The 27,728-nt window shown below is 53.9% G+C and overlaps 2 protein-coding genes across 4 annotated transcripts; both read right to left on the bottom strand.

Annotated features, from left to right (window-relative positions):
* Positions 1-286: 286 nt before the first annotated feature.
* On the bottom strand, positions 287-18,885 carry SGK2 (serum/glucocorticoid regulated kinase 2). Of its 3 annotated transcripts, XM_076351778.1 has the most exons (15): positions 18,819-18,885; positions 15,536-15,688; positions 10,583-10,652; positions 9,247-9,304; positions 8,360-8,409; positions 7,691-7,748; positions 7,004-7,087; positions 6,549-6,680; positions 5,599-5,711; positions 4,996-5,032; positions 4,372-4,458; positions 2,893-2,988; positions 2,443-2,598; positions 1,959-2,048; positions 287-1,736 (listed from the first exon to the last, which is right to left on the bottom strand). In XM_076351778.1, the coding sequence occupies exons 2-15, from the start codon at positions 15,585-15,587 to the stop codon at positions 1,581-1,583; spliced, it is 1,239 nt and encodes a 412-aa protein (XP_076207893.1). In that variant the 5' UTR covers positions 15,588-15,688; positions 18,819-18,885; the 3' UTR covers positions 287-1,580. The 3 variants fall into 3 exon arrangements, with proteins under 3 accessions (XP_076207893.1, XP_076207895.1, XP_076207894.1); XM_076351780.1 differs by lacking the exon at positions 18,819-18,885 and having other exon boundaries at positions 14,137-15,592; XM_076351779.1 differs by lacking the exons at positions 15,536-15,688; positions 18,819-18,885 and adding an exon at positions 10,031-10,112 and having other exon boundaries at positions 10,583-10,651.
* Positions 18,886-23,238: 4,353 nt separating this feature from the next.
* SLC32A1 (solute carrier family 32 member 1) lies at positions 23,239-26,811 on the bottom strand. Its single transcript, XM_076352214.1, has 2 exons — positions 26,253-26,811; positions 23,239-25,391 (listed from the first exon to the last, which is right to left on the bottom strand). Exons 1-2 carry the CDS (start codon positions 26,628-26,630, stop codon positions 24,204-24,206), a joined length of 1,566 nt encoding a protein of 521 aa, XP_076208329.1. The 5' UTR covers positions 26,631-26,811; the 3' UTR covers positions 23,239-24,203.
* Positions 26,812-27,728: the final 917 nt, after the last annotated feature.

Raw genomic sequence — 27,728 nt, 5'->3', positions numbered from 1 at the left:
CCGGGAGGGAAGGGGGGGCCGGGACGGTACCACTGGTAGCTGCACCCCCTGGAACGGGTTTCTGGGCCTCGGGCCCGGGTAAGAGCAAAAAAAAATACCGATCCTGCTATTAGCCTAAAGGAGGGACTTTCCATTTAATTAAGAAAAAAGCCTCAGTGGCTTTCTGCATGCAGCCAAGCGTTGGCTTTACGCTGTGCCTGAGGGAGGCTGTACCCCAACACCCGCCTCCCTGCTGCCCTCCCCCCCCCCCCCCCTCCGCGCCGGACAGAGACAGAAGCACATCAGTGTACGCACTTTAATATAAACCAGGTCGTATTGCTGGTCACTTCAGCATGTACAAGATGAAGTCTGATTTAAAAAAAAAAAGAATTGTTCCAGCACAAGCTTCCCAACAGCGTGAGCATCGCACAACCAGAACCCCCCCTTTACCCCCGCATTGCAGTCGGAAGCTCTGAGCCCCCCTTCTCCTCCCCACAGCAACCGAGCAACAACAGGACTTAAAAAAAACCAGTGGGAAGTGACATTCAATGACTACACCAGCATTTAAATTAAGGCAGAATAAATAACCGTTCCACACCAGTGACAGGCATTTTCGTGACGGGCGCTGGAGCCCAGAGGGCCGCTGCTGCTCTCCCCCTCCTGCGTGCGAGGGCTCGGTGCTGCGGCCACCCCAGGCAGGGTGCTGGGCCGGGCTCAGGCTCCCCTCACTGTGTGCTGTCCCACGCTCCACGGCGCTCCGGATCGTGCTCGTTGCAGTAGTGCTGGTGTGCCTCAGGCAAGTCAAGCACATGCTGTGAAGAGACCCCCCACCCCAAGCAGGTTTGGCCATAAGGTTATTTTTATTTCGCCAAGCAACTCGGCCTCTTCCCCACCCATTTTGTCTGGGATTTTCCCCATACACACTGGCTTCTCCATAACAGCCTCCTTATTGCTTCAGCAGCATCCCAGTCCTGGGCCAGAGGGAGGTGATCCGCTCACCTTGGAGAGGGATCGGCTGGCATGAAAGGCCCCAGCGCAGTTCAGGATTTACAGACCTGCAGCTGCCTTTGGAGTGGTAACTGGTGGGCAGTTTGAGCCCAGCTCAGTCCAGGATGAGTGGCTTAAGTGGCACAGTCCGCTTAAAAGAGAAGCCACAGCTCGTGGTAACATGAAGAGTTTCCCTCTCTGTTGAGGTGGGCAAAGCCGTTGGACATAGCTGGGCAGAGTTAGCTCCACAGAAAAAAAAAAGTGGCCAGTTAGAGGGACATGGCTGTTGATGTGAATGAGGGTAAATACCTCAACCATAAATAAAACCACAGAGTGAATACAATCCTGCCAAGTAGCACAAGACACTCAGGGGGAAAATAATAACAATCAGTGTCCCACTTTCCATGCCAGCGGAACAGTCATTTAGAGGGAAATCCACCAAACGGCAAGAGTTAAGAGCTCTGTTCCATCCCAGCCAGTTAGTGTATTAGTCCCAATTTCCTTAAACCATGAGCAAAGGACAGTACCAATCCTTTCAGAAAAAAAAAAAACACAACAAAAAACCATAAAACCCATTCAGTTAAAATCTGGCTTCTCAAAGCCTTTAAAAAAAACTAGATGCCCTCTTCAGTTGGTGCATAAGAAAACCCTAAAAATGCATCTGATGCACTGGAGCTGCTGGCTGCTAGGTCAGGCGTGTGGGTGATGGAGGTGGAGATCGCTTCTTGGGTGAACTCTGGGTCAAAGTGTCGCAGATCAGCTGGACCAGCCTAAGCCAAGGAGCAGAGAGGTACACAGTCATTTCAAGTGAGCAGACCCCAGCCAACTGCTTGTGTTCAGTCTAACACAGCTGCTCTTCCAAAAGTGTCATCACCACTGCATTTGCAGTTCCTAACCTGCATTTCAGCATCCCTCACTGTCAGCACAAGACATCTGGAGAGGATTCCTTTTGTGCCACCACATAACAGATACCAACAGAAATACCCACTTACCACATTGGGGTTAAACGGAGGAGTTAGCCTCTTGTGGTACAAGTCATCCCAGTTTATTGGGCTGAAGAATACGTGGTTCTTTATCTCAAGCTGCATAGAAAGCGGGAGGAGAAAAGTCACTCTTCTGCCAGCCCTCCTTTTCCAGCACCTGCCAACTGGTTTCATAGCATTAAGTGGTTGAAGCAAGACTTGGAGCTACCACATATCCATGTAGGGCCCATATAGCAAATCCTTAATACCTGAGGGTCATAGTCCAGTAGTCCCTTGAAGGGAGATGACACCACCACACATTGGTGTCCTAGCTTGCCACCACACCTTTCCCTTTGGAAATCCAAATCAACCCCATATGCCCCTTTTAGGAGGCTGGAGAGACATCAACCTGCGTGGAAAGCTTTTTCCAAGGCAGTGCTGTTATCACAAAAAAGCTCAGAATAGAAAGGTTTCCTATCCATCCTCCCTCCTGACCGTAATGGAAGCCACCTACAAAGTCTGTCTTGGCACCCAGCCTCCTCTTCTGGTCCTTGTGGAGAAGTCCCTGGAGGATGTCACAAGCTGCCACAGTCTTGCTTCCTTGGATCTGGAGTGGCTTGTGCAGAATGTTGTCATACATTTGAGACACATCCCGGCTGTAAAAAGGAGGCTAATTTGAAAGAGAGGAGAAGCAGCCAGGTAAAACATGAGCTACCATAAGGAACCACACATCACAGGTCAAAATGAGTCCTGCAGCAAGCAGATGAGGGAGACCTGCCATATCTCAGACATCAGACAGACATCTCTGTTCAAAAGGGCTATGGTATGACTGAAACAGGTCATCTAATTCAGGATTCAGTTGTCTGTGTCAGGTACCATGTGAACACCAGACCAACCTCACGACACAGCTTTCAAAAATAAATTCTCCACCATGTAGAGTAAAACAGACAGCTTCCAAACTTACCAGTCCAAACAGCATCTCATAGAGGACGGCTCCCAGGCACCACCAGTCTACTGTCCTGTCATACGGCTGCTTCTTTAGAACCTCTGGAGCCAAGTACTGGAAAGAGTCAGAAGTAAGTTTTTTTTGAGTCAAATTACAGAGGAAGGGCTTTGTCCTCATAAGTACACAAACCTGGCTGCAGTTCAAACTGAGCAAATGCATTAGGAAGCACACAGATGCATTTCCTGCTATGCTTTGATAGACTCTCCGCTTGCTTCAGAGCCACAGGTTTGAAAGACACCTACCAAAACCCCCCAAGTGTTTTTCTGGGCTACAGAAGGTTCTCCTCCTGTAGAGGACTTGTACAAGGATTTGCCACCCACCACAACTCAGCCAGCAAACCTGTCCTGCACTGACACATTACACCTCTTAAGACTCACGTAGTTTTGAGAAAGCTGCAGTTTTCAGTCACATTAAGTCTGTTCAATCAGCAAAACTACCAATAACTGCCACCAAGGAGCAACAGGGAAGAATTCAAGCAGCCTGCAGAACAAGCAGCACATCAAGCCTTGTCTTGCACAGGATTAGTGTACTCTGTGTACTATTAGGCTCCCTATCTAGGGCAGGGAAAACAAAAAAAAAAAGCCAGCCACACACACCAAAAGCCACAAAACAAAGCTCAAACATTCCTGCTTGGTTCATGCTGTGCTATTGCATAAGTGGGTCTGAGGGCTACCACCAGGAAATTCCTGCCCACTTCCACTGAGCTTCTATACTGAAAGGTATCTTGTTTACAGACCCTTCTTCAAGCTACCTGACGAAGGGCAGCAGGACAGGTGTATTACCTGGGCCAAAGTGCTACCAAAATCCCCAGCTCAGTAAGAAGCAGGAAAAAAGCCTCCAAGAAGCCAAACTGGAGATAGTTTTTAGCAAAACCTATTTGAGGTGCATTGGAGAAAAGGCATTTCCTCCCCCCTGAGCAGCATTCACATTCCAGAGGAGAGCCTGGTCCTCTCCTCTGCGCAGGGTGTTTTGCAGCTCCTCCGTACCGAGGACACGCAAGAGAGCACAGCAAGGTCCTGTGTATGTCAGTACCAGCAGGCTCCCTATTCTGCAGCTCCAGGGTATGAGAGCAGGTAAACAGCCTACTCACAGGCTTGCTCATGGGCTCCCAGGGTCAAGGTTGTCTCCACAGCTACCTGGAGCCGCCCCAGTTTCACGAGACTGGCCATTTCTGAGTGCAGGGATTCCTGTCCCTGATAGCACAGCAAATTTAGAGTAGTAATCAGCTGTTACAGGTAAAACTGTCTCTGTTGAGTAGGGGAGACCTTATCTGAACTCCAGCTTCAGGCTGACAACCTCAAAAAGCCCAAGACGGTCTAATTCACAGAGCCCATATTTTGAGATGCTGAGCACCCACGCAAGTCTGAGACCTAGAGCAGCAAGTCTCTGGAGACTTTCAGCCCCCAGGTCATGGTGAAATCCCAGCACATGCTGTACCTCAGGAGTGCCACAGAAAGTAGAAGTTGTCTCCTCTTGCTCCATTCCTTCTTTGCAGAGTCCAAAGTCTGTCAATACTATGTGTCCCTAAAGAAGAGAGCGAAATTTCAGCTTGGCTGACTCCTAGAGAAGAGACAAGATTTCCAAGCATTGGCCTTCACATTGCATCTCATGTATGTTTTAGTTCCCCACTGTTCATCCGCTTCTCCTCCCTCACCTTCTGGACATCCTATAGTACAAGTACAGGAGCCTATAGAGAAAGAGTCTATTTTTTTAATTTGTCTACAACTGCACAGCTATGAAGAGATCCAGCACTGCTGTGCTTTGCCACTGCTTTATCCCAGAGCCAGAGTAGCAGCGATGACTTCCTCTTAGCACCCCTGATCCCTGCCCACAAGTCAGGTCCCAGCTTTTGGGAGTGAGCTGAGGGGGGCCCCAAGTGCGCAGTTCTGCAGAGGGCAGGCTCCCTCCCTCTTGCAGGATCTGCACAGAAATGCAGTGGTGCATACATATAAAATCCATGCAATAAGTGAGCTATGGCCCAGCTTGCAGAACCATAGCCCTCTGTTTACGGTCCTGATGCTTTTAAAACCAGAAGGAAGGCAGCACGAGCTGTGAATATACCTGGCAATCCAGGAGGATGTTCTCAGGTTTTAAGTCCCTGCAAGACAAAAAGTGCTGTTTGAGCAGATTTGGCCAGATATTTAGAAAAGCCTGTTCTGAAACAGCATCAGCTAAGAAGAGGAGCTAACAAGACTCCACAATCCAGTTCACCAAGACCTTCCCAAAGTGCAGATTCCCATCACTGTTGGGTATCAACATACAACATATGCAAACATAGAAGGACCACTGCAAACATAGAAAGACCGCTGCCGTACAGAATCAGGTGTCAGCCTGCATTTCCCTGCATATCTATGCATAAATTGGCACTAAGAGACAGTGTCTTCCTTCTTGTGCCAGGTTTAGTTTAGATCTTTTCACCCAACCATTCTCCTTCCCACTATCAGGCTGGGAGCATTTATTGCCCATCAGGTCCTGTGCAGACAGCACCCCTCTTGCAGGGTTAAAATGCCAGCAATGCACTGTCTTGTCTGGGGTAGGAGATTCTTCAGCTACTCCAGTCCTGCATTTTGCATGGCGCCAGAAGTCTTTTCCCTCCCCAGCACTGCACACAGCCTGGCCAGGCAGACTTGGTGCCCCTGCTCTCCCTGGCAGGACACGTCTTACCTGTAAATGATGTTTAAGGAATGCAGGTACCCAATTGCACTAGCGACTTCTGCAGCATAGAATCGAGCCCGGGGCTCACGGAAGCAGCGCTCCCTTTGCAAGTGGAAGAAGAGCTACAAACAGATCATAAGGTTGATCATTTCTTCTCTAAAAAACTGAAGGATATCTGGAGCAAGCCTGAAAGCCAGCTACTTGAGTGAAAACCAATTTGGAGCAAGCGGCACATGAACAGCACCAAATAAACCCAAACCAAATGACTTCAAGCAATCTAAGCACCTTTCTGGAAATTGCTTCATTTGTCATCCTCTATGTCACCATCTCACTTCATTCATTGCCCCAAAACTGGTCATCTGCTGATCTAGTTAAGCTTTTGAGCTTGCTACAACCCACAGGCTGTAGTATGGCCACGAAGAGTGGTACATGCACAGAGCTGAACCCACTAAGATCCCCAATATGAATTAGACTTGGACAAGACATCCATGTTAACAATATCACCCAACCAGTTTCAGATAGCACAGGAAAAAAAAAAAAAACAGCTGAAGAAAGAGGAGCTTCTACAGAACAGAAAAAAGAAGTCTAACATACTGCAATGGAATCACCCAAGCACTAGACTAGAATCCAGAGCTGGCCCACAAGTGGGTTTTGCCTAAAGCTCACCAACATCAGCATTTCCCCATGTTCTCCATAAGATTTTAAAATGCCCCTAGCACATGTTTTTCTCAGTGTCCTTGCCTTGGGAATCATCTGACAGAGGTCATATCCAACAAAATCTTCACTCAACTTACAGGTGAGATAGCATGCCAGCCACTCCTAGCTGGGCCTTGCCAGCAATCAAGGCAACATTATACTTCAACATCGTTGTCTTCTGACAAGAAAGTTTTAGGCAATAGAGCAGCATGTTTGGGAAGGAGCAAATAAAGGATTAAAAGAGAGCCTGTATGTGCACTCACCTCTCCCCCATTTACATAGTCAAGCACAAAGTAAAGCTTCTCCGAGGTCTGGAAGGAGTAATGGAGTCCCACAAGGAAGGGGTGCTTGACATTTTTCAGGAGCACGTTGCGCTCTGCCATGATGTGGTTTTGCTATCAAAAAGCAGGCAAGGCATTAGAGTTTCAGGCAAGGGTCCAGTCCAGTCTGACATAGGGGCTCACTGCTATTTTGAAAACAAGTAGAAGCCAGGAGTTCTAGGGGGTCATCTCCAGCCCCAGAAAAGGAACCACTCTCTCCTCTAACCCAGTTCATCTCAGTTCTTCTCCATTTTCCCACGGTACCAAGAAATCCATGTTTAACACGTGACTTGTCTATGTGAATGCTCACTCAGCCACAAGACAACCTCAACTGCATTACCAGGATTGCTCATACACTGACCGCTATTTGCAGAAGTAGCCAAGGAGAGCAGACGTACCTCTTTTTTCTTCAGGATGGTTTTCTTATGCAAGACTTTCACAGCATAAAAAGTCCCATCACACTTACGTTTGGCCAGGAGAACCTGCAACAGAAGGTCCTGGTCACAGGTTTCAGTCTCACCTTCTGCCACTTGGTTAGCGTTTCCTCATTAGCTCAACACTCTTGTGAGTGATTATACAGAGAACAGGTTCGGAGGGTCAGGTACAAAGTTTTAAAGACCAAGCTCCAGCCCACTGACTTCCCAGCACTTTCTCATTGCCAGAAAAAGGCACACAACGTCTCCACATCCATCTCTTGCACACCCAATAGAAAGTAGTTTTGGATCATTTGGGGATAGTCCCATTTAAAGTGGATCCTTGCTATCTCACAAGGTACAGATCTGTCTAGAGATCTTTTGCTAGCTGAACAAGTCCAAGGCTTATTTTCAATCAAGTACTGCTCCTCACCATCACCACCCTGAGTATGAAACACCTCACACTTCTGTCCTTAGAGAGGCTGCAGGACAGCTCAAAGTAAGCACGGACTATGAAAACCCTATCTCAATTCTCATCTGGAATCAGTCCCACTCAGTCCAAGCTCCTCCAGAGAGGTGCAAGCAAAGGACACAGCTAGAAACTCCTTCAGCAAGGAAGTCTTTCCAAGCTGCCTCTAAAGAGCTACAGCCCACCTGTACAAATCCACTTACTTTTCCAAAGCTTCCTTTGCCAATAACCTTCAGGAAGTCAAAGTCTGTTGGCTTGGCACTGTTGGGCAAGAATGAAGCAAGTTAATGTTTCTGGGAGAGAAACACACAACAGCAACACTACCATCAAAGCAGAGTTCCTTTTTGGCAACACGAGTGTTTGTGAAAGGGATTAAAGGGCACTGGACAGGTGACACACGCTCCCAGCCAGCTGTCAGCAAGTGGGGGATTCGCACCATGTACGTCAGTGCACCCAGCAGAGGACAAGCAATCCCTCAGCAACCCCCCTGCTGAGCACGGCAGCAGGTGAAAGCACCTGTCAGGACCAAGTGGCACCTTTACAGGGGACACAGTTATCTCCATTTCTAGAGAAAGATAGTCAGGGAGCCAGCAGTGATGGGGAAGATCTTCCTTTACTACCTTTCAAGAGAGATGGGACAAGGGGCTGCAAACATGACAGGAGAGGATGATTATGATAACAGGGACCAGCTATAGCTGAATGTCTTGAAAGCTGGTGCATTGGTGATACACATGGTGTTAAAGGCCAAGTAATGTAGTTGTTAGGACTTTTGCAGAGACCACCCATGCAAGACACAGGGACCAACTGCATTCCCCTGCCAGATCTCTTCACTGCACGCTCCACACCCTACCTGGCTTTTGCAGGGAGCTTACTTTGGGTTAGCAGAAGGTCCGAGGTTGATGTTGTCACTTGGTGTTGGAGGCTAGAGAGGATAACAATAATATTAGTCACAAGGACCACGCTGCAGGTTGTGCTTTCTCTTCCTCAATACAGCACCCCTTGCACAGAGCCTTTGAGAAACACCCATCAGCAAAAGACACCGTGGATGCCTTGGTAAACTAAGTGATGGGGAAAGGGAGAACAGAGCTATGCACTAAAGCAATAGTACAGCTGGAGGCTGTACTAAGCTAGAGTCTCATCCCACACTTGCACAACAAAAAAAAGAGAGTACTAAGACTGTTTGGTTCCTAACTTGAGGCTTTCAAGACCTGCTGTGCTGCCACAGAAGAAAGGCACTGCGTAGCTCAGTTGCTCACTGCAGCACTGAGACAAGGTGCTCCCCACTGCCTGTGCTAGGCAAAAGCCCTGTGCACAGCTCTGGGACAGAAGAGCACTTCTGCAGCAGGACATCAGCAGCTCACCCCCCCTCAACACTGCACCCCTCTGCCCACTCCCATTAACCCCCAAAACTGCCAAGCCTGGAGCCTTGGAAGTGTCCTTATGCATACCAGCACGACAGAGGTGCTCAGCCCTCTTCCCAATGACAAGGAGGTACATAAACACACAGTCTTCCTCCTGTTCCTGCTCCCCAGGCATCTTCCCCTCCCCAGGCTGTGGGAGCATTATGCCTTGTCCAAAAGGCTATATAGGGCCTCTCTGTTCTCCTTTTTCTCTACCCAGCATCACACACAGGGACAAGGCAGCAGTAAGCCTCCCAGCAGGCTAACGCAGGCTCTCCTCCTTGCCTTTCTCCTACAGGCACCAGCCCCTCTCTTCATCCCAATGGTGAGGACTTGCTGTCTCAGAGCCATAATCTCACCTGGGTGCTTTTGTCCGGGCTCCGAGAACGATCCATTAAAAAAGCAACTCGTTCAGCACTTGGGAAAAGAAGAGCCCAGTATTGAAAACAAAATCCAAGAAAGAAACAGCTTCACACCATTAACGTGCCAGGGACCAGCACAGACCCCAGTGCATCCTCACAGGAGACCTCAGCTGAGTTCCCCAGCTGCGCCCTTGGTAGCACTGCTACTCCCAAGGGGTAGGGGTGCACAGGCACTGGGGGAGGCAGAGGGCAGTGGGTACACACCAGCAGGAGATGGGGGAAAATTGTTGCTGGATGCATGAGTGATTTGAACAAGCACAAGCATATTAAATGCCACAGTTAGCCCTTGATTTGCAATAGCAGAAACTGGTCAGGGCACCAACGCATGAAGACCAGCACAGCCCAAGCACCAGCACAGCATCAGGGCCAGACGAGGTTGCAGCCCTCCTGGCCATGGCCAGACCCCTCTTGAGGCAGATGCAGCTCCCACCCCACCGCACAGGGATGCTGCGGCACCCAGCCCTGCAACCCAGCGAGCATCCCTGCAGGGCAGCCAGGCAAGTCCAGCTGGGCTGGCAGCAGTTAGAGGCCATTCCCCCAGGCCAGCGCAGACCAGCACAGTTTGGGGCTGTTGACATTGCAGGGAAGAGGGGCTGGCCATGGCAGCCAGGGAGGGCTCGGTGAGCAGAGACATTAAGCACAGGGCTCTTGTCTACCCAGCGCAGCTGCCACTGGGGCTGGAGAAGTTGGACTTGAACAACAGTTGTTGGTTCAGACCCACCCTGCTTGAGCATCACTGGGGAGGGACAGGTCCTGCCACCCCAGGGATTCCTCCCCTTGGTTTTAAGGGTTCTCCCACACTCCTTGCAAAAACCAGGATTAAAGAGATTATGAGGAAAAAAAGCGCTCTGTACCCTTCTCCCCTGCCCCAGAGAGCTTTGTCCATTCCCCCTCAGCCCCACCAAGCTCTCATACACCACAGGGAGGCTCTAAAGGCTCCCATCCCCCCAGCCACCCTCTGCCCTGCCCCTTCCAAAGAGGGGGCCCAAAGACCCCGCCAGCCTCCCCCACATCTCACCTGTGGGTGCTCCCCCTCTCCGCCCCCACACACCGCCAGGCACAGACCCACGGCCATCCCAGAGCCCCCCTCCTCCATGGCCAGGCTGACCATGGCAGGAGATGCTGGGCAGCAGCGGGTGCTGGCGGCCGTCCCTGGGGACTGCCCACATCTGGCTGGTGCCAGCCAGCTCCATTCACCGCCGAGCCGGCGCAGGGGTTTATCAGGCTGAGCTTTTAAAGGGCTCTCATCCCACTGGGAGGCTTTCATACTCACTACGAGCAGAGCCTGGAGCCGGAGGCCTTGATGGTTTGTCCTATCCTCTCGCGGCTGTGCTTGATGAGTTCTGTGAGGAAAGTTGGAGCACCGAAGCCGATTAGCTGGCGGCACGATCACAAGTGCACAGAGGCATGTTTGTTCTTCACTGACCTTGCTCTTCTCTCCACAGCCACCCTCCTCCCCCTTCCACCCACATACCAAAATAACCAGGAAATTATAGGAACCAGGACAGCTCCCCTCCCACCCCAGCCAGGAGCCCTCAATAGCTCACAGGACGGGGAGAAGTGCCACAAAACAGACACTCTCTTCTATGGCAGAGGGGACTCAGGCTAAAGCACCACCATCAAGCTGCCCTGAGCCACCCCTGGGTCCCCAGGAGGGACAAGGAGAGTGCTCACAAGGACGATGTTGTGCTGGGATACGTCATGCACTTGGCACATCCACTGCCCCTTTCACTCAGGGCTCTGCAAGTAATTAGGGACATGAATGAAAACTTTCAGGGCCCTGCAGGAGTTAGGCCAGCTCACACATGCTGGTAAGTAAGTGACTTGCCCAAGGACACACAGTCAGTGCCAGAAGCTGGGATTCCCACCACGGAGCATCCCTGCTGCTCAGCCTCACAGGCGGTTGCCACCACTCATCATCATTACCTCTCCCTTCACAGAGGCGAAGTCCTGAGCCTGCTCCTCCCAGCACAGGCTGAGCAAGAGAAAAGCCTGAGAAGTGCAACCTGTATGGAGGAGTTCCTTGTTTTGCTTAGGAGTAGATAACAAAAATATTCCAAGACTCAGTTTTACTCCCTAGCTCAGCCCTAGTTTTGCTACTGGAAGGAAAGAGGAAGAATCAAAACATTCACAGAAACTTAAACTTACACACACCCCCCAAAAAAGATGCCTTTGTAGACACAAGCAAGTTTTCATCCTGGAATAGCTCTTCTACGGACCAAGGACTTGGCAGCACCAGCTGCCAAAGCCCATCTCCCCAGGCAAGGTGTTTGTAGGACAACGAGTTTTGAGTAAACACAAGCCCATTTACAGAGCCCTTCCTGCACAGGTCTTAGGATCTGCCAGATTGGAGGGACCTGCACACTCCAGAGAGCCACCGAACCAGGCACCACCAGCAGTTCTGGGACCTGGGGGAAGAATTGATAAGGAGCCAGAAAACAGGCTCCTGTTTGGACAGGGAGGAGCAAGCAGGAATTTAAAGAAAATCCCACAAACCATTCCATGAGTGAGCTTACAACATCAGGCTGGTCTGAGACCCTGACCTTGTCGGATACTTTGCCCTGCAGCAGGTAGGAGAGCTTGTCCCAGCAGGCACCCACCAGCGAGCAGGCAGCACCCAGACAGATCAATCCCCATCTTCTCCCACTGGGCATAGTCCTTATTTCCCTGACAGTCTGGCTCTCCCTGGCTCACTGAGGTCTACTGGAGGTCATCCAATGCCTGCCTCAGGGCTGCATCTGTCCCACAGGCTGCTTGACAGACCAGCCAGATATCATGGTCACAACAGAGGGACATCAGCCCCGCCCTCCAAATCTGAACCCTCACAAGCTTGGTTTTGGCCCCAGGGTCAGCTTGCTGCCATAGGCGCTGTTCTGATCCTAGACTCAGAGGAAAATAAAAGACTCCCTTCAGGCACAGGTGGGCATGTCACAGCTTGGGCATCTTGGGGAGCACATGGGCAAGCCATGGAAACATATCCATCTGGCTTGGAGGTATTTGCTGGCAGCACAGGATGCAGGACAAGTTCCTGACTTGCTCCGAGGGGCTTGGACAAGGCTGCTTTAGCAAGGTCTCCACAACCTGCAGCTAGGCAGGAGCATCGCTGCTGAGCAAAGGCTGCAGAGCTCTTTCAGGGCCACAGCCTGGCAGCCCATTCATGCTTCCCTCCACCAGCCCCATTCTGCTCCACTGCTTCTTTGCTGCAAGTGAAGCTACTCAACAAGTCCCTGCTGACTGAGGGCAGCGTTTTCCAACAAAGCTATTTCATTAGATGTACTGGCTCTGAGGCAAGACTCTCCTTCTGCACTGAAGTACCACGCACGTTTTTAGGATACATATATCCCCATCGCATATCACTTTCTATTCAGGCTCAGAGCCACCTTCCCCAGCCTGAGTCCACCTTCAAAGCCAGGTTAGTTTCTAGTTTTAATCTCCTGAGCAGTCAAACAGACTTTTCCTTATCACTAACAAACCCTACTCCCCCTAAAGCACAAAGACTTCCTGAGCGCACACACACTGAACAACAGAATCAGAAATAGGTCACGAAAATACACTGGAATCCTTAGTTATACATGCCCAGCTGCATCCCTCCTTGTGCCTGCTGGGGCGGCAGGAGTGCTCCAGGCACGGCCAGGGCCACAGAGAGCATCAGCAAGCAAATCTAGGAGTTTCCTGATATGATGTGACTATTACACACCAGGAACAAACCGCTGAACCCCACACCCCCCCTCAAAGAACATTTCACCCCAACACCTGGGCCAGAGGCATCCCCCAGGCAGCAGGCTCCCACTCACACAATGCAGTGCTACTACTTACAAGTTGGAGCAGTTACTGCAGCTAAATCTCCCCCCCAAAAAAACATCCCTCAGTAACATACGTTTTCTTCCCAGCACAGCACAAGCAGCTCCCTCTTCCTTCAACAGTTCTGCCAGCAGTGACCCACATTCCCATGCTAGCCCAGCGTTATTTGCTACAAACACATTACTAATGCAACGCGTACCTTGCACAGAGAAGCAACCTCATAGTCTCGTCATCTGCAAGCTGCCTCCCACCCTCTTCCCTGATGTCACCGCTCTCGGCATCGTTTCCTACCTAACCTAGATTGCAAACCCCTCTGAGCAAGTGCCTCGTCCTCTCACGCTCTGGGAAGGGCTAGTTGCCAGCATGGAGAGGCAAGGAGGCCTGGGAGGCTGTCACTGGGACAGCAGGCAATGTTTTGGAAGAAACACAGGGTTTGGAGGGGCAAGGTTGAGAGAGGGGCACCTAAGGCAGCCCACAGCTTTCATCCAGCGCAGGGGCTGCATGCAGCATAAGGGGGAGACACCCCAGTTTCAGCTCAGAGAAGGAGCACAGGGGGAGGTGGGAAGGAGGACTCCTGCAAACAGATGCTTTTACTGGCAAAAAAAACCCCTCAAGCTTTCCCCTGCTACAGACCTAAAAGATAGCTCCGGGCCAGTGCTGAGCTCCACTTTCATTCCTATTGAGACACTACAGCACACAGCAAGTCCAGGAAGAGGTTAGGAAAGACTTTAAAGGACTTCTTCACTTGGGGAAGCTTTCTCAGCTGCCCTCTGCAGAGCTCCTGGCTTGCCCAATTTTCCCTTGAGGATCCTTTCCCCTACACCCCAGTGCCACTGCAAACCAGAGCCGGAACCCCAGCCAAGCCACCCTGCCTCTGAGCAAGCTGGAGCCTACAGACAAACAACCCTCCAGATTTTAGAGAAAAACTACATGCAAAGCTGGAAAAAACCCAGCAGGTGGATAAAGCTTGCAGCATTCTGAAACAAGATAATCCCATGAAAAGAGACAACAAAGCATCAAACACACCTGGGAGCACATCTACCAGCAGAGGCTGTGTCCTGAAGCATGGGAAGCAGTCCATAGCCGGCAAGCACAGAGACCCCTCATTCCCTGCACTTTCCATCCTCACGCCAGCGCACCCTGCCACTGGCTGCCCTGGCAGACCAGAAGCGCAAAGCTCTTTCCTAAAACTCAGAGGGGAATAGCTTTCTTTCCTGCAGCAGTTCATTTAGACCATGAACACAAACACCCCCACCCTCTCAGGGTGATCATGTCACTGCTGCTGGCTTGCTGCAGCCCTTTAAAGAGAGCAAGAAAAGCTGATCAGCTGCAAAAAGTGAAGAGACACCTGCATGATATACCCACAGAGTGAGAATTTAGGTGGGAGTGGTAGTTTTGGATGAGGGAGGGGTGCAGGTGGTGGGTAGGAGCCAATTACCTCCTGGGCGGCATCTCAGGTGTTCAGAACAATTTTTTACACGTGGTAGTAAGCTGGAAACCTGTCCACTGTCCTGTGCTTTGGAGGAAGGTCAAAACTGTCATTTGGTTCAGGTCAAACCCAGAAGAAGCTGCTCCTTCCAGCATCCTCCACCAAGCCGGGAAGACTACAGCCCAGGACAGCCGGACCGGCGCTTTGCAGCAGTATTAAATGCAAACATAAACACGCGTGGAGAGGAAAACCTGGTGTCGGAGGCATGCAGTGATTTGAGAGAACAGAGACTAAGCTCTGAGCAAAAGGAGATATTAGAGGAGGGCTGGCGTCTTCTCTCTCTCTTCATTAAAAAGAAAGCATTCTCTTTTTGCTTCCATTGTCATTTCCTATAAAGCCTCCCATGTGCGGCTGCAGCAGGAGAAAATCCAGCTTCCCCGGGGGAGCGGAGGGGCTGGTTGCCGTGGGACAGGTCCCTAACCCCAGACTGCAGCTACCAGGAGGAAAACATCTGAAACATCCGATGTGCTCATTGCCACGTGTAACGAGAGAGGGGAAGCAGCGCGTTGCTTGAAGTATCATTCTCTCTCAGGTCAAAGCCTGAATTTTTTGCTCAGCCAACATCCTCAAGCTATTAGCATTGTCAGCTTTTAAAAATATCTCCTATTATGTTTTTATTTTCTCTGATTTTGCCTCTACTTGCATTGAAATGGTCAAGTTTCAGAATACTTTCAGCCGCTAACTTACATTTTCAAATCAGTATCTTCTGCTTTTGTTTCATTCAATAAAAAAACTCGGTATTATCAACAAAATCTACTTGTTTTTATTTTCCACAGAAAGGCATCTTTAATTAAAAACCCATTTTCTATCCAAAGAAGAGAAAGCAGAAGGATCCTGGAAGGAAAAATTTTTACCAGCTAGAATACATAAAATATCTAATCTAGAGTGTGGCCACCCCCGGGGGGTTAGTGACACCATACCAGCCAGGAGCATTACCCTTCGTCTTTCCCAGGGCAGTGGAGGAGGGCTCCATCCAGGCCACGTACATAAAGCCAGCCGAAAAAGTCCCCTCTCCTTACAGCTGGGGCAGGAGCTCAGTGACCGGCACCGGGCGTCCTCGGGAAGCAGAGTACGCAGACGTTTCTCCGGCTGCAAAGGTGAAGGGCACAGGAGTAAGAGGAGAAACAAGCCCTCGGGTGAAGCACTGGCTGCCCGCCAGCCGGGCACGGCTCTGGGATGCAAGGCCAGCTCCCTGACCCTCGTCTGGCCAGCACCCACCAGCACTCGGTCTGGTGGGGATCGGGGTGCTCAGGTCACTCCGGGCTCTGCCACCACTCCGGTGTCCCTCTCTTTGCACTTCTCTGGAAAGTGCTTTGGGACTGGCAGATGGAGGGCACTGGAAGAGAGCTGGGTGGTACTGGTTGGCTGTTTAACTTCTGTACAACAGAAGAAATTCATCCTACAACTGCTAAATTCACAGATTTCTGCTCTCAGGAAAGTCTGAGAATCCATTTGCCCTCCCTGTGCCTGGGGTGACTGCCCTGGGACCGATGGCTCCCTGGCACAGGAGAAGACATTCCCTGGAAGCACGGGGACACACGGACCACCAGTAAATCCCAGCATAGGGCAGGTGCTCACCTGGGGATTCAATGTCAGACGCCACCAGATGCCTGGGGCAGCTGCAGAGGGCTTTGCCCTGGAGAGCCCCATGACCATCCCTAGAGAGGTGCCCTGGGCAAGCGGTTGTCCCCGTGATGGGGGACGTGAGCGGGACAGGTAGATATAAGCAGGGTTAGCCTCCAGCCCTCCCCATGTGCAAGAGGTGAGACTTTCCCCCTTGCCCTGCCCCTGTGTGCCCACGGCCACGTCCAGCAGCAGCCTGCAGCAGCCCTCACCCCTTGCCCAGTGCTGCCCCTTGCCCACGACAGGACACGTTAGTGCCACGCTGAAGGGGCTGCTGGATGTGGGAGCGCTTGCAGAGCACATACAGTATATAGGCAGGCAGGCACGCATCCCTACAGGTGCTGCAGGCGTGGCCATGCACCCCTTACACCGGGACTGGCCTTGGCCCGTTGCCCTGCCCGGCACCCGCGGGCTCCTAAACAAAATGAAACAATTCTAGTAAAGCCGGAGATCTGCTGGTGTCAGTGCTGGGTTTTGCCAGCGTTGCTGGTCTTCTGTGCGGGGTGGTGTTTCCCTGCCCTCCAGAGAGCACATCTATGCCAGGAAAACCTCTGGCTGGACCTGGGTTCAGAGGTGATGAGCAGCTCTCAGGCAATTTAACCCTTTCTGTGCACGCCTCCTGCCTGGGCTGGACTTGGGCAGACCGTGGTGGGAGCAAGCCCTGGCCAGAGAAAGGTGATTTTTTTCAGCTGCGCTGGCACAGCTCTGAGCCTCCGGACATTGCCTGTGCTTGGAAACATTTTCCTTTTCCCCCCCAAGGGAGGAAAGCTGCCTTCACTTCCCCAGGCCCTATGAGGGGTCGAGGGCTGCGTGGTCCTCCACGGCTGAGCCTGGTCCCTCCCGGCAGGGCCAGCCCTGGCCGGTGACGCTCACCCCAGGGAAGCCACATTTGCAGCTTCTCCGGGGCAGGACATGTCCAGCGGACAACAGGTCCAGCCCGTTGTCTCTACGTGCAGAGAAGTACCACTCTCTCTCTCTTACAATATTTTATATGCTATGCATACATGCTATTTTACAGGGAAAGGTATACTATTTTAATCTCCCTATCTAGCAATATCCATAACCATGATCATAAAAGTATCACTGAAGTGGAACCACACAGTCTTGAGCAATCAGAATTGCAGGGAAGGGTCCAGATAAGATTAAAACAAATATTTCTCTAGAGAGCACAAAGCAAGTTTCCATCGACCTGCAGTGAAAGGTGACCTAAAATGTTTGGCTACTCAGGAGGACTTCAGGACACATTACAGCCTATGTTTTAGAGCCTTTCTAAAAAAAAAAAACAACTGTTTTTGGGGGATGAGCGCCTCTTTTCTCCTGCAGCATTGCCAATCTCTGACGCAGGGTGCACACTCAGGGCCACCTCCCACAGCTCAAGTCCCAAGCGTGACCAGCCTGGCAGGGACAAGGGCAGAGAGGCAGTTTCCCGGCCGGATTGAGCAGGGCTTAGCAGCTTGGAGACGGCTCGGAGACCTGCGCTGCCTGAAACCAGGCCCCTCGCTGCTGGCACAGCGCTGGGTTCATTAGGAAAGCTTGTGGGTGAAGCGTCCCTGGGAATGCCTCCCCTCTGCCCCGCTCTGTCCCCATTCCATCCCTGTCTCCGAGAGCTGCAGACTCCAGCTCCACTGTATGGGATGCATGTTTTCACCCCTTTTTATCCACATGGAAAACCTGGGAAGCAACTGGTGCTGGCACAGCCGGAGATTGTCTCCAGCAGAGCTATATATACTGGATTCAGTGGGCTGCCCAGTCCCAACTGGGCCAAGCGCTGCTCAAGGCATTGTCAGGACCTGTGAGCCCCTGTGCAAGAGCAGCAGATCCGCGCTGAAATCTGCTGAGGCCATCTCTGTTCCCCTGCTCTGGCACGGAGCAGGAACAGCCTTCCCTGTCCTGCCAGTGAGCAGGTCAGGGATGCCCCATTAGAGGGATGCCAGATACAGCACCCCTGAGCTTCGCCAGGCCCAGCCTGGCCACAGAGATGCAGCCCAGGAGACCACAGCCAAAATGACCTGGAATTTCTGGTGCAAACCTCACCCTTCTGGTGCTGGCTGCAAAAGCCCAGTGCAGCCCAAGCCTCCTTTCCCTGTGCAGGTGGCTCAGGGACATGGGGGGGGATGACACAGTCGGTCACCAGCTACCTCTGTTGATCTGCCAGCTCCTGAAATTACCCAGGGTCAGAAACACTTGTGGCTGCTCCACATGGGAGCTCACCCAGGGAGGTGAGCTGATGTGGGGCTGCGGACACAAGCGGGGTGATGGAAGCTCCTTGTGATGGAAGTTTCCTGGAGGAGGCACAGTTAGTGCAAGAAACCTTTCCATCTAGTACAATATTTCCAGGGGGAGCAAGGAGGCTGCTCATCTCTGGATTCCTCCACAGCTGGGAAACAAATCCACTGCTGGAACTCAAACCCCCTCCGCTTCCAGCTGCTGTCCCTGAGCCAGACCCCCACGGAGCAGCTCTCACACGGGCCAGCTGGGTCCCCGGCAGCAAGGTACGAGCCCTTCACAAAAACCTCTGCCTCTCCCAAACGGGTTCAGGACCTTGTTAAGAAAAAGGAAAGTCGCAGTCATCCCAGAGAAAGGAAATTGGCGTTACCTGCAGAGAGCGAGGCGCAGGGAGCCGGGCTCCGGCAGCAGGGCCGGCGGGCACTGCCACACTCCAGCTGTGGAAAGCAGCATATACTGTTCTCCCTCCCGTTGTTTTTATTTTGATGATTCGGTCTGAAGGTCAAAGGAAAAGTCCGAAGGAGTGGCTTGTGGCAGGAAGTAAATGATTACCCTGACACTGCTCTCCAAGGGGACTGAGGCACCAGGAGCTGGGGTGGGAGAGGAAAATCCCTCCTTGGGGGGGATTAGAGGGCAGCTCGCCGGCAGGGAAGTGCAAAGGGTCAGAACAAAGTGCTCTGTTTGCCGGAGGCTGTGCCAGGTCACATGCCGAGTCCTAGCAGAGGTAATGAGGCATCAGTCACCTCCCAAATGCCAGCAAGACCTCCTGGATGTGGACATGACCCATTGCCCATCCACCAGCAATCCACAGAGCTTGCCAGCAAGGAATGAGCTGGGCGAGGTGGAGCCTCATCCCCTGGCAGCACTGAGTCTGGGGCGGGAGATCCAGGGACTTTTACATGCTTGAACTTTGCAGGTGTGACAGTCCTACAACCCCGCTTCTGCCTCCTGCGTGACCCTCCTCTGGCTCCACGCTCCCCATCCTGGGCCACACGTATACAGGAGCAAGCACCTGAGCAGCTGACAAGGACAGAGCCCCATGGGCACATCAGAGCTGAGCCCAGAGGAGCCCTCTTGGAGCCAAAATCTACTGCTCTCCATTCATGCCCTCCCCCATTTGCTCCCTGTTCCTCTCCCTTCCCCTCTGCAGGTGCCCAACACCAGTGGTCACCACAACCCTGCGTAGGTGAGTGCCCAAATAACGGTTTGGTGGTTGAACGTGCTGGTGGAGTCACTACTGGACGCTGGTGGAGCCTCCAGCTCCTCACCCAAAATACAAACTTCATATGCAGGAGGCATTTTCTGATTACCCAGGAAGGTTTCTTTCACCCTCAGAAGCCCTCTTGCACCTGCCCTTCTCGTGGCAGTGGACCACGATGTAGTTGGTCGATAGGTCCCGCAGCTCTGAGAAAACGTGAATGGCAGCACAGTTCCTCAAGCGTTTGTCAAAGTACTGAACCTCTCGCCATCAGCACGTGCCCGTCTCAGCTGGGCCTGTGAATCCCAAAGCAGAGAGGAGAAAGAAAAAGGGTCACTGGGTGGGGAGGCCGTTACAAAAGCAAAAAGGTGAGCTGAGGAGGGATCTGAATACACAGGTGGGTACAAAGATGTATAAAATCAGATGATGGAGAACATCGGTGGTGCCATCAAAAGAAGCATTTTCTGAAACAGTCTGGAATACGTGATTTGGAGCATCCAAGGTTCATGAGGCCAAGACAGCCAACTGCCACCGCAGCCAAGGTCTCCGGCTCCATGTGCGTGGGGAGAAGGCAGTGCCATACCTGCCCCTCTGTGGGCTCCGGCACCAGCGGCAGCACACGGAGAGGAGCGGGCTCAGCCCTCACCTCGCTCCAGCTCCCACCGACGGTCCCGTTGGGTGGCACGGTCGTGCAGGTGCGTGAGGATAAGAGATTTGATATTACCCCCATGTCTCGGGGAACGAACCCAAATAGAGGTCCCTATTGTACTTGAGGAACCGTAAAGACATGGAGAGAGAAATAAATCCGTTCCCTGCTAGAGCAGAGAGGGCCTTTGTTTGTCTCGTTTTCAGAACGAGAAGATTTAGAGGATTGCTGCAGCACATGACCAGAAGCTACGAAGCTGCAGACAAAAGCCATTTGGAACAGAGATCAGACTTTGCCATCGTGCTGGCTTTTCAGAAGATTTCTGCTTTGTCCAAGTTAAACCTGCTGCTATTTTGGGTTTTATTTTGCTCACTCCACTGCCTCCCCTGCTTTAAAGGCTGCACATCTCCCACAGCATCGGGTTCACATATGCTTTCACTAGCATCAGCACAGCATCAAAATGTCTGCTGCGGCAAGCTGGAGGGGGCTGCCTGTATTTCAAGCCCAAGTCACAAGGGTTGCACCAACAGCCGCACTGGTTCCAGCCATGGACAAGTTTAGAGGACAAAGCCTCAGCTTATTGCTCCGGCTTGCTGAGCAGGCTCGTTTCACAAGCTCGTTGCACGTCAGCCGTGAGCGTGCGTCGGCATCTGGCAGAAACACGGAGGAAAGCGCTTGAGCAGAACTGACAGCGAGACAAAGCCTGTTGGGGCTCTCTGGATAATCGCTGGCTTTACCACAGCTGAAAACTACAGCGAGCCAGACGCTGAGATGCCCTGGCATCCCAGGCTTCACAGGGGAGGCAGAAATGCCTCGCAGAGTCCCTCCAGCCAGGCGGCATCTCCGCTCCCTGGGAAGCAAGGGCTTGGGGGGCTGTGCCTAGGTAGGACTCGGGGATTTGAGGTGCCCTTGCAGGGGCTGAGGGCACGCTCTGCTCATGCTCCCCTGCTCTGCACCCTGAGGGGTGGGAGCAAGGAGCCCTCGGCTGCCCTGACTTTCCCCTACTGTCGCAAAAAAGGCACAAATCATCTTACAGCCCCAAATACACTCAAAGCAGGAGCCATTTCTGTTCACAAGGGGGAAAAAAAATACTGAATTATGTTTAAAACCTCTGCAAGGTTAAAGCTTCATAAAACGGTTTCCATCATCTTGTGCCCTGAACCAGAGAACCTTTGGCCCCTGAAAAACACAAAGACACAGGACAGGTTAGTCTGTGAGCATCCCGCATCCACGCACCGGCAGCTGCCCGCAAGGAGAGGCGCGCAAGCTGCGCTACCACTGCGGCACGGCAGCTGTCCTGGCGGCATCCATTTGCTTCCTGCAATCTGAATGGGGAGCACGGGGAGAAAAGGACCCTAAAACCACGGCGTGCAAAGCAGATGCAAACCACGGATGGGCAGAAGAGCGTGTTAACCTTCCAGGGCTCCTCAGCTCTCCACTTACTCCCAGAATCCGAGGGGTTATCTCAGCCCTGCACAGGGCAGGGAGAAGATGGGCTGGATCTCCTCCCGTGCTGGTCCCTTCTCAGCACCCTGGGGAGGAAACAGAGCTGGAACAGAGACCTCACAGCAGAAGGAAAAACAGCAGGCACCCACGAAGGAGGAGCTCCTCTCCCAGATCCACCGGCCGGGCTGTCTCCCCGCATCCCGGGCAGGGAGATGCGGTGGCTCCCGGCCGTGCCGCGCCGTCGGGCGAGGCCCCGGGCTGCGAGCGGGCGGGCACCCCCGCAGGCAGCGCCGGGGGGCGGGCAGGGGGTGAGGGCAGCTTTGGCTGCCGGTGCCTGCCGGCGGGGCGGGTGATCACCGGTCACCTGCTCCGGGATGGGGACAGGGGTGGGGGTGAGGATGAAGATGATGAGGGTGGGGATGAGGTTGAGAATGGGGAGGGGGCACAGCTGGATACTCCCAGGAAAGGGGGCCGGGAAGGAGGGAAACGCGGCTAATCCGGGGGGCAGGCGCCCTGCCACGGTGCCCCCCACACCCACCCACGCCGCCACACGTCCCTGTCCCCACGCGGAATAAACCCCACAGCTCCCCTACGCCTTCCTTACGGAGGCTGCCCAGGAAACCACCCGAAATGCTGTTTTCTCCGGGAAGGAGCATCACCCCCCCCATCCTGCCCGCAGCCCCTTTCCCCGGCTTGTGCCAACCCCCCCCCCGCCGCCGGTACCGCATTGCGGAGCTGCCCGCTGCCGTCGGGGGCAGCTCCGCCAGCTCGGGCCGGGCAGGAGGGGGACCCCCAGCCCCTACCGGGGCTCGACACGATTTGGGGGCAATAAGAGGAGCCCCGTGGGGACCCCTGCTGTGCCCGGGCTGCGGGAGCGCTGCCGGTGGGTGTCCTGCCCCCACATCCCCGTCCCCGCTGTGCAGCGGCAACGGGCGGACAACGAATTAGTTGTGGCTTTTAAATCGGTGAAAATCGAGGTGTTTTCGGTCGCGGGTGCGGAGCGTGGGGCTGATCCGCGCCGCGGGGATCAGCCCCCCGCTCCGCACGCGTGGGCAGGGTAGAGTGAGTTTGGTTCAAGCCAGGGGGTACCCCCAGCCCATTATTTCGTTTATTCCCCCCCTCACTCCGCTGCATTTGTTTGTTTGTGAGGGTTTTCCCCCCCGCCTTCACAAGAACAAAAACATCGGGGTACGTCTGCAGACTCCATCCATCCCCGGGGTCTGAGCACTACGGGGTAAAGCAAAGCTGGCAGAGGATGGGGGGGTGGGGGGGTGGGGTGAAAGCAGCCCCCCCCAACTGTAGGATGACCCCTTCCCGAAATATAAGTGTCCTACTTCTTGCAAACAGCTTAATCCCACTGTCAGTGACAACCCAGCGCTGCCCCTCCATTACCACCGAGGATGTGCGGTACCCCCCGACGCAAGTGGGTGCGGGGAGGATGAACCTCCCTCTGCCCCTGCCCAGCTCCTCCGAGACCCCACGAACCAGGCCAGCCTCATCGACTATGTTTTCTCTTTATTGTTCGATATATTTATGTACCACATTATATGTTAAAGATAGATTTTTTTTTTCTGATATACATTTTTCATCTTATTTACCACAATGACACCACACGTACATTGGAAACAGCTCCACGGATCTGGTAGATTGCACAGAATGAATTGTGTCGTAGTTTCGTTCCTGTATCCTGAACGATGTCAAATCCAACAATATTTTTTTTTTAAACTTTTCATAATTTAGAAATAACAATTGTTAAAACAAAACAAAACAAAAGTCACCGAGAAGTGGACTCCACGTTTGCGATTTCAACCAGAGGCAAAATACTGTAATTGATGGGAAGCGCTGTTCCTCAGTGTGAATTCAGATGGAAGAATTAAGCAGTCCTGACATCTATGTGACTACGGTGTAAACATTGCAGGTAACTGGATCGCTGGTCATCAGCCGCTGCTTGAACTTGTTGGGCTGGTCGTACAATCTAGGTCTCATCTACATCCACCTCACACAGTGTAAAACGAAGGTCCCTGCTCCCAGCACCCGCTGCTGGTTTGCTTCCGTCTGTGAGCGCAGTAACCCAATCCCATCGGATCGGCACCTGTGTTTCAGCTCCAGAAACACTGAATTGCATATCTGTAAGGAGTATTGAAAACTGCGACTGTTTCCTGACAGGTCACTCGTGGGGGGCCAAGCTTCAGGCAACGAGTGAGGAGATAGGGGTGGGGCACCAGATAATTTCCTTCAAAAAAATTCTAAATAACAAAAAAATATATTTAAATCTTAGCTTATTTAAAAAGACAGCAGGGCGAACACTTTCATCTCATTTCCTTTAATTTGCAGATTCTCTGACATAGAATTTGTTGGATGCACATAACGAAAATAATGACTCTTTCCATTAAAGGGATGCAGAATTATTTGGCTATGCAGATGTTCGATACGATTCTCTTACTGCAACCGACTCTGGCCCCTCCTTAGTCTTCAGCATTGGTTCTGAAGGCCTCTATGAGGCCTTCTAAAGAGTGGATGAACCCAGAGACACTGCATATACCACCTATAACGAAAATGGCAACATCAAAGAAGACATGGTGCCACAAGAGCTTCCTCCACAAGAGTTTGAGGTGGAAAAGACTGGGGAGCAGGAAACAGAGCCCTGCGCCTGTGAGGCTCCCAGTAAGACCCATCAAGAGGGCAAAATGTGGGACATAGATAGCCATGAGCAGGGTGAAAACTACCAGGGCACATCTGAGGGTGAGTCCCCAGGATTTGAGCCTCCCGTCACCCCCGTAGCAGTTGGGGAAGAACGCCCTGTTTCCATCTTGGAAAAGGGATCGCTCCAGGACTTCCACAGCTGCAAAGAACGGCAAGGGGTACGAGAGCAAGGCTTTGGCCACCAAGAAAATGTTGACTACTGCCCTAATGGTGGACGGCAAGTTGTCTGTAATGACTTCCTTGGTCTCATCAGCCCAGGTCAGATAGGCAACCAAGGCAAAGAGTCCCTTAAGGATGCAAGCTGCTATGTGAGTCCAGTTCATCATGCAATGAAACTCCTTGGGGTTCTGCATGTTCCCCTCCAAGGAAGGCAGAAAGATCTGAGAGGTGTAGCTGAAGACAATGATGCCAATGGAGATGGGAAACTTCTTCACATCAATGTAAAACTTGACTTTGTCCCAGGCCCAGTCACGTGCCCTGGAGAGGCAGTAGGCGATCACCAAGATGTTGATCACAAAGTGGGCCAATGTGCAGAGCAAGCTGAACTTGGAGACTGCCTTGAGGTTCTTCAAGAACGCGCAAGGCAGGAGCACTGCCGTGGCAATGATGGACCACGACTTCTGGGAGACAGGCAGGTTGGGGAAGCTGTTGTACATCAAATTCCCACTGACCACCACATAGAGGATGCAGGTCATGACCAGTTCAATGATCTGAGCCACGTTTACAATTCTGCCTCCGAGGGTGGGGAAGCGGGGCGCGCAGCACGCGTTCGCTATGTCCACGTAGGAGTCTCTCACCCTGACTATCTCCCCATCCTCATTCTCTTCATAAAGACAGGCAATAAGGATTTTCCCAGTGTAGCAGCAAACCACTGCAGCAAAAATTATTAAAAAGAGTCCTAGGTATCCACCATGAAGGATGGCATAGGGCAGGCCCAGAACAAACATTCCCTAGAAAGAGACAAAATGGAAACCGTGTTGCTCATCTCAAGGAGGGGACCAGGCAGGCACCCGTACCCGGGCACACGCAGTCGCGCAGTCGCAGTCCCGTGCGCTATCGCTGTCTCGGTTGCACACCATCACAACCACACAGTCACGCCACACAATCATGGCCACACACGATTACACACTCCCTCTTTCTCTCTGACGTACCACCTCCCACAGTCACACCCGTGCAATCACACCCGCACACTCACGCACACCCGCATAATCTCACCCTGGAGCACCCAGAACAAGCGAGCACAGTTTCGGCGCCCGGGCTTTGCCCTAACCTCTACCTTCTCTGTCCCCAGCCCCTCTCAGTGCACCAAGACCCCCAGAGCCGAGGACCCCCGGAGGGGCCAGACCCGACCCACGCCGGCCCAGCCCCACCACCGGCCCGGGCACCCCCCGGGGGCCTCCCTTGCCCCCCGGCCCGTGTGCTGGGGCAGCCCGACGGGGACACCCGCCGGCCCGGCCCCGCGGGGAGGCGCAGCGGGACGGGGCTTGGGGCCCGGCGCCCCTCCCTGGCCCTGCGACGTGTTCCGGGGGCGGGGGGCAAAGCAGGGACCCGCGTTTGGGGGTTTTCCTTTCCTTTCTTTCTTTTTTTTTTTTTCTTTTTTCTCTCTCTTTTTCCCCTATTTTTTTCTCTATCTTTCACCTATTTTTTTCTTTCTTTTTTTTTTTTTTTTCTTTTTTTCCCCGAAGTGGGTTTGCCATCACCCCGCGGCTGCCGGCGAGCCGGGCTCGGGGCCGGGCTCGGGGCCGGGAGCGGGGCCGGGAGCGGGGAGCGCTCCCCGGTGCCCGGGGCTGGCGGCGCGGCGGCGGTCGTACCTGGATGGCGTTGGTGACGTTCCAGCCCGCCTCCCAGGCCGTGATCTTGGGCTTGCCCTGCCCGGAGAGCTCCGAGCAGACGCCCGCCTCCTTGGAGGCGGAGGGCGGCAGGGGGCCGGTGCCGTCCCGCTGGTAGTGGATGTCCCCTTCCAGGGGCGGCTCGGCGCCCTCCTCGCCGCCGTCGGACTTGAGGATGTCCATCTGCAGCCCTTGCCGGTGCTCCATGTCCAGGTCGTCGCAGTGGGCGAACCCCACCGCCTCCTCGTCGGTGGCCGCCTGGAAGCCCATCCTGGCGAACATGCCGCTCATCTTCGCCTGGGACTTGTTGGACACCGAGGTGGCCACGTTGGAAAGCTTGCTGCGGAGGAGGGTGGCCATGGTGGCTGGCCGGCCGGCTCCGCTGCTCGGGAACCCTCGGGGACGGAGAGACCCGACGGGGCGGGGGAGCGGCGGGGCGGCGGACGGGACCTCAGCGCCCGGCGAGGGGCGGCGGCCGCTGCGGGGGGCTGCTCCGAGCCGCTACCTCCGCGTCCCAGCGCAGTGCGAGCGGCTCCCCGCCGGGGTGCCCAGGGGCATGACACCGCTGCGGGGAGGTGCGGGCCCGCACGCCCCGCCGCCCGCTCCGCGCGTCTCCGCGCCGCTCCGCGTCGCTCCGCCGGCCCCCGCGGCGGGATCGGGGTGCGAGTCGGGCGGGGACGGGGGACGGGGGGCTGTCAGCAGCCGGCGGCTGTCACCAGACGGGCAGCGCAAGCCCCTGGCAGAGCGCGGCGCGTCTCCATCGCAGTGCGCCCACCTCGCGGAGAGAAGAGGGAGAGGGGAGAGAATTGCTGCATTTCTGGGGGAGGTACCAGCCTCCCCGGCCAAGCCCAGCCTTCCCCCCCCCCCCGCCCCACCCACGCCCGCCGGGCCCCGCCAGCAGCGCCGCAGCGCCGACCCCCCCCCACCCCCCGACCCCCCCGGCTCCGCAGCCCCTGCGCTGCCCGCCCTGCCCCACACCCTGCCCCACACCCGCTCCGCGGCCGGCCGGCCGCCAGCCCCTTCCCCACGGCGAAACAAAAGAGCCCCACCGACGGGGCGGACAAACGGCTCTCGACCGGTTCTTAACGGAATTTTCCTCCTCGCACCCCTTCCCTTGTCTTTTTTCTCCCCCCAAAAACGTGCGGCCCCTTTGGAGGCTGGGGGCAGCAGCGGGGGCAGCGTACCCTGCCAGAGCTGCGGAGCGCAACGGGGTGTGGAGATCCGCGCAGGAGGGAACCCGGGTTTAGGGCTCTGTAACGACCGCTATGATCTGTGCGCTCCGAAACCGGAGGGAAACGGGTCCCCGGTCCCGCCCGGGGCTCGCAGCCGGGCGGCAGCGCCTCTGCCCCGGGGAACCGCACCGGCACCGCCCTGCAGCTGCGGGACACCGGCACCCTGCGGGGGTGCTCGGCTGCAGGTGTCTCCTCTTGGTCCCCACGATCTAATGTAGAGATTCTC

This window comes from Aptenodytes patagonicus, chromosome 14 (genome assembly GCF_965638725.1).
Source record: "Aptenodytes patagonicus chromosome 14, bAptPat1.pri.cur, whole genome shotgun sequence".
Classification (NCBI taxonomy): Eukaryota; Metazoa; Chordata; class Aves; order Sphenisciformes; family Spheniscidae; genus Aptenodytes; species Aptenodytes patagonicus.
Note: the sequence above shows the minus strand (reverse complement) of the source record. Positions and strands in the feature narration are given on the sequence as shown.

Bases quoted from the DNA above. Each gene is read 5' to 3' on its own strand.
- SLC32A1 (XM_076352214.1), bottom strand. From the start codon at position 26,630: ATGGCCACCCTCCTCCGCAGCAAGCTTTCCAACGTGGCCACCTCGGTG. The intron at 25,392-26,252 runs GTACGACCGCCG...GTCTCTTTCTAG, and splicing joins ACGTCACCAACGCCATCCAG to GGAATGTTTGTTCTGGGCCT.
- SGK2 (XM_076351780.1), bottom strand. From the start codon at position 14,338: ATGAACTGCTGCAGGAAAGAAAGCTATTCCCCTCTGAGTTTTAGGAAA. The intron at 10,653-14,136 runs GTGTGTTTGATG...CTTTCCTCACAG, and splicing joins GCTGGTAGATGTGCTCCCAG to AACTCATCAAGCACAGCCGC. The intron at 5,033-5,598 runs GTAAGACGTGTC...TTTGTCTTGCAG, and splicing joins TCCTTAAACATCATTTACAG to GGACTTAAAACCTGAGAACA.